Source organism: Hylobates moloch, unplaced genomic scaffold (genome assembly GCF_009828535.3).
Source record: "Hylobates moloch isolate HMO894 unplaced genomic scaffold, HMol_V3 SCAFFOLD_34, whole genome shotgun sequence".
Lineage (NCBI taxonomy): Eukaryota > Metazoa > Chordata > Mammalia > Primates > Hylobatidae > Hylobates > Hylobates moloch.
Genome location: NW_026652309.1, coordinates 3,132,659 through 3,138,441, shown reverse-complemented (window position 1 = coordinate 3,138,441; position 5,783 = coordinate 3,132,659). Strand labels below are relative to the sequence as shown.

Genomic DNA, 5,783 nt, shown 5'->3' with positions numbered 1-5,783 from the left:
GAAATGCAAAAGATAAATCACAAATTAAATACAGAAATGCTATAATAAATACATTCCATTAAAATCTGACTGCAAATTGTATTAAAAACCTGGATGAAAGAATGCATTAAAGAGAAAAAGTGAGTGACGGGTAAGTGACTGAGGCCATGAAGGATAGGGGGACTTGGACAGCCAGAGGTGGCTGTGTTTCCAAAGGAGGAAAAGGGAGGAAGAGGATGACAACAAAGTCACTCATTTCCTTAACACGGTTCAGCATTGTGTGTTCTGGTTGATCAGAGGGTCTGAGTGCCTGAGAGTTTGCCCCCTACAGAAGGAGGTTGGAAATTCAATTTAAAAAATGTTAAACAAGTTTAATTTTAGAATAGCATTTTTTTTAATTTAGAGTATGTTTGGAGTTACAGAAAAGTTGCAAAGATAATAAAGAGAGTTTCCATATACTCGACACCCAATTTCCCCATTCTTAACATATATTACTGTGGCACATCTGTCACGACTAATGAACCATTGTTAATATGATGAATACATTATTGTTAACTCCATATTTTATGCAGATTTCCGTGCTTTTCCTCTAATGTCCTTTCTTTGCTTCTGGATACCACCTTACCTTTACTTGTCATGCCTCCTTGGGCTCCTCTGAGCTGTGACACCTTCTGACACTTCCCTTGTTTTTTATGACCTTGCCCTTGAGAAGTACTAGCCAGTGTTTTATAGAATGTCCTTCAGTTTAAGATTTTCTGATGTTTTTCTTATGACTTGACTGGGGTGGGCTTTGGGGGTGAAGACCACAAAGGTGAAATGCACGTCATATCACATCATATCAAGAGTACCTCCTATCAGCAGGATTTATTGGTAACGATGTTGACCTTGATCACCTGGCTTACCAATGGCTTCCCAGAGTCCCACTATTAAAGTTGCTTTTCCCCCGACTTTCCATCCTGTAGTCTTTGGAAGAAAGCTGCTAAGCATAGCACTCGGTTAAGGGGTGGAAGTTATGTTCCACGTCCTGGAGGGAGGAGTATATCTAACATCAATTATTTACAATTTTTCTGTATGGGAGATGTGTCACTTCTACTCTGTTTATTATTCAATCATTTATTGATGTCGTTATAGACTCAAGGATATTTATTTTCTACTTTGATTTGTTTATTTATTTATTTTTGTAGAGACAAAGTCTTGTTATGTTGCCCAGGCTGGTTTTGAACTTCTGGGCTCAAGCCATCCTCCCGCCTTGACCTCTCAAAGTGTTGAGATTACAGGTGTAAGCCACTGTACCCGGCCTATTTTCTACTTTGGGTTATAACCCAATACTATGTTATTTATTTTATTATTCAAATTGTCACAGCTTCAGCCATTGGGAGCTCTTCCAGTTGGTGTCCCTTTGACATGTTCTCATTATTTTATCTTTTGAGCATTTCCTTACTTTCTACCTATACAAGATGTTCCAAGTTCACCTCAAATATTCCCTACCCCAGGCCAAGAATCATCCATATTTCCAAAAAGTCCTGGTTTCCATTTCTGGGGAAATGGTATGAGAAACTAACATCTGAGGCATGGGTGCAACGAAGTGTTTTTAACATGAAAACTTTACTCTGGCGACTTCTGTTTCTGGCAATATGGAGGATTAGACATGCTGAGTGACCCTTCCCATCAAAACAACTCACATGCTGGATAAAATATTGTAAATGCATTGATGAGCCAGCATAAGGAGTGTTCTGAAGCCAAACAGTGAAGGGAAGATTAAGCCCTTAGGGATAAGCTGAGTCCCAAAGCTGGTTTTTTGTTTTGTTGTTGTTGTTGTTGTTGTTTTGTCCTGGGGAATTGTGGAAGCCTGTGAACAAGTGATTTAATTTTCTCAGTACTTTAGGTTTTATAGGACAAAAGACAAAGCTCAGGGCCCACCCAAGTTGGGAAGTCTAGCAGGATCCTTCAGTGTACAATGAGCCCAAAACACTGCCCCTAGCCCCAAAGGAAAAGTGTCAGGTGGAGGCACTCAGTGAGGGGAAAAGGCCAATTATCCTAAGAATCAGGAGCACAGGGTAGGCTTCCCAAAGGTTTGCAGCCCAAATTCACACTACCTGGGTGGTCTGAAAATCTTAAACTGAGACCTGAAAGCTACCCTGGTCAGTGCCCACCCTCCACTTCTACCTGGAATAAGACAAGGCAAAGGCAAATTCTTTCTGGAGGAGCCACCTCCAGCCCAGGTGTGGCTGATTGTATATTCTGCAGACGCTGAAACAGTATTTCCTACACGATGTGCTCTCCTAGAAACTTGCCATATCCCACCAGGAGGTAGAGTTTCCATCCCCACCCTTTCAAACTGTACAGGCCTCTGGACTGCCTCAAAGGATAAAATGCAGTGAGCAAGTGATCCCACATGACTTCTGAGGCTAGGTTAGAAAAGGTGATACAGCCTCCATCTGGGACTGTCTCTCTTTCTCTTTCTCTCTCTCTCCCTCCCTCTCTCTGACACTAGCTTGCAAGCCCTGAGCTGCTATGTAAAAAGTCCCGTTACCTGAAGCCTTGATCTGGAGAGACAGCTCAGGGACAAAACATATAAGTCACAGAGAAGTGACCACAGAGTCCCAGGTGTTCCCATTGGCTGAACTCTTCCAGCCAGGGGCCAGACCTGTGAGCATGCAAGCCTTCCAATGATTCCAGACTGGATAATGAAGAATTTGGCCTTACCCAGACAGATCTGGCCTTTGTCCTGGTGTTTGGGAAGTAATCTCTGGGTCCTCAGAATGTTTTAACTGACAGGAGTATTCACCTGGTAGCCTTGTGTCATACTGGATAGTCATAACAAGGTGATTGGGGGTGGGGGCTAGCCAGACAGCAAGGGGTTGGCTACCAAAGACCAACAGTGTGGCTCAGGGTGGGGACTTGGGATCATGTGATATCAGTTGACCTGGAGACTGAAATCATTCATATGGGCAATCAGTCAATCATACCTGCATAATGGAGCTTCAGTAAAAACTATGGACACTGAAGCTCAGGCAAGCTTCTATGGTAATACTCCATGCACTTTGTTACTCACTGACACTAAGAGTCACACATCCTGTATTAGTTTGTTCTCACACTGCTAATAAAGACATACCCAAGACAGGGTAATTGTAAAGGAAAGAGGTTTAGTGGACACACAGTTCTACATGGCTGGGGAGGTCTCACAGTCATGGCAGAAGACGAAGGAAGAACAAAGGGATGTCTTACATGGCAGCAGGGAAGAGAATTTGTGAAGGGGAACTTCCCTTTATAAAACCATAAGATCTCATGAGACTTACTCACTATCACGAGAACAGCATGGGAAAAACCTGCCCCCGTGATTCAATTACCTCCCACCGGGTCCCTCCCACAACACTTGGAGATTATCACAGTTCAAGGTGAGATTTGGGTGGGGACACACAGCCAAACCATATCATGTCCTGACTCCATGGGGGAGGGCGACAGAAGCTCCACATTTGGAGCCCTCTGCCCTATGCTCGTCTTCCCTTGGCTGATTTGATCTGTATACATTCCCTATAATAAACCAAAACCATGAGTACACTTGCTTTCAGTGAGTTCTGAGGGTTCTTCCAGTGAATTATCAAACTGGAGAGTGGTTTGAAGACACCAACAAACTTGCAGTTGGTGTCAGAGGGAGGGTGATTTAGGAACTATGCCCTTTAACTTTGTAGTTCGCCCTAAACTCCCTGCACAGACTCAGCTGCTGTTTTACGAAAGCCACATGAGAGGCTGAGTGTGAACCACCCAGCAGAGCCCAGTCAACCCCCATAAGTGTGAGTGCGAATAATTAAATGGTTGTTTATATTTGGGCCGCTAAGTTTTGGAGGTAACTGAAATGCTCGGCCTCCAAGGATTCTCACAGATAAGGTCAAAGGCAATAAAACACACAAGGAAACAGGCCACACTGAGCCAAAGCCCCCAGAAACAATAAAAGTAGAACTGCACACAAGTCAGGCACTGAACAGACTGTAAAAATAAGTATGTCTACTATGTTTAAAGAAATAAAAAAGGGATTGGTAGCTATGAAGCTGTTGTCTCTCAGCTCCAAATTAACCCTCTACACCCTGCTCTGACATACTGGGGCTGAGTCTCTGGACATGTCATTTCTCCTCAGTCAGCGGGTTTTCTCTCAGGCTCCACTGGGAGAGGCACTCAAGGAAAACCTGAAATCAGAAGAGGGGAGAAGGGACCAGTCTTTCCTGTCCTGTTCCTGTTCTTGACAGTGTTGCTTCAGCAGTGATCTTTCATCCGAAAGCAGTAGTTGTTCAGTCTCCACGTGGTTTTGGCACTCCCAGAAGTAGCCTCATTGTATCCCCTCAGAGGCCCCAGCCCTGGCCAGTGCTCCCTCCTCAGGAGTCCATGGCCACTTCCATGAAGCCCTCCCACTGAGCTCCCGGAGTCCCATAACCCCAGCATCTTCCCTATGTTCTCTTAACCCTAGGAACGGTAGTTTCTTCCTGCCATTACTACCCTTGTGATACCTCAATGTCTTCTTCTTTTGGCTTTGACAGTTCGCCATTACCTGTTTAACCAGTTCCTTATACTAAATTATCTTTGTTAAGACAGCTGGTGTAATTTCTGCTTTCCTGGCTGGACCTTGACTAACAGAGCACTTGGTACCAAGAGTGGTCCCAGGAAACAGACTCTCAAAGAAGGGGTTCTGGGATTGGATTGGCCACATCCTCATGCTTGACTGCAGTGCCTATGAAATATGGAATACAAGCACAGGTGTGCTGAATACCAGCTGGTGCGAGCCAGTCATACACACCTCTTTTCAACTCTGTGTTCAGTGACATCCCATTGGCAGCCTAAAATCAGTCATGGTGGGAGTGTTTATACCACAGAAATCTGCAAAAGCTGGCTGGGCATGGTGGCTCACAGCTGTAATCACAGCACACTGGGAGGCTGAGTCAGGAGGATCACTTGAGACCAGGAGTTTGAGGTTACGGTGAGCTACGATCCTACCACTGCACTCTGTCCTGGGTGACAGAGTGTGACCCTGTCTCAAAAAAATAAAATCAACCGCTTTTCCCCTGGCTGGCAGCACAGAGGCCACACGATGCCTAGAGTTACCGTAAAAGACGTGAACCAGCAGGAGTTTGTCAGAGCTCTGGCAGCCTTCCTCAAAAAGTCCGGGAAGCTGAAAGTCCCCGAATGGGTGGACACCGTCAAGCTGGCCAAGCACGAAGAGCTTGCTCCCTATGATGAGAACTGGTTCTACACGCGAGCTGCTTCCACAGCACGGCACCTGTACCTCCGGGGTGGCGCTGGGGTTGGCTCCATGACCAAGATCTATGGGGGACGTCAGAGAAACGGCGTCATGCTCAGCCACTTCAGCCAAGGCTCCAAGAGTGTGGCCCGCCGGGTCCTCCAAGCCCTGGAGGGGCTGAAAATGGTGGAAAAGGACCAAGACGGGGGCCGCAAACTGACACCTCAGGGACAGAGAGATCTGGACAGAATCGCTGGACAGGTGGCAGCTGCCAACAAGAAGCATTAGAACCAACCATGCTGGATTAATAAATTGCCTCATTCATAAAATAAATAAATAAATAAATAAATAAAATCAACCAACCAAACAAAAAAACAAAGAAAAGGAAATAAAAGGAATCTGCAAAAACTACAGATATTATTTCCCCCCGAGAGAGCCAGTTTACTATACACCAGTGATTACAAGTAATCAATGGCTCATACTGACATCACTACTAATATCATTTGATTGTGACAATGTTCCCACTGAAGTCAGGGCACGGAGAGCCATGGGACTGCCACACTTACATGGTAGT

The 5,783-nt window shown here is 45.1% G+C and overlaps 1 protein-coding gene across 1 annotated transcript; it reads left to right on the top strand.

Moving 5' to 3' along the window:
* The first annotated feature begins 5,035 nt into the window (after window positions 1-5,035).
* LOC116463367 (small ribosomal subunit protein eS19-like) lies at window positions 5,036-5,497 on the top strand. The gene has a single exon (XM_032754160.2). It carries the CDS (start codon window positions 5,060-5,062, stop codon window positions 5,495-5,497), a length of 438 nt encoding a protein of 145 aa, XP_032610051.1. The 5' UTR covers window positions 5,036-5,059.
* The last annotated feature ends 286 nt before the right edge of the window (window positions 5,498-5,783 follow it).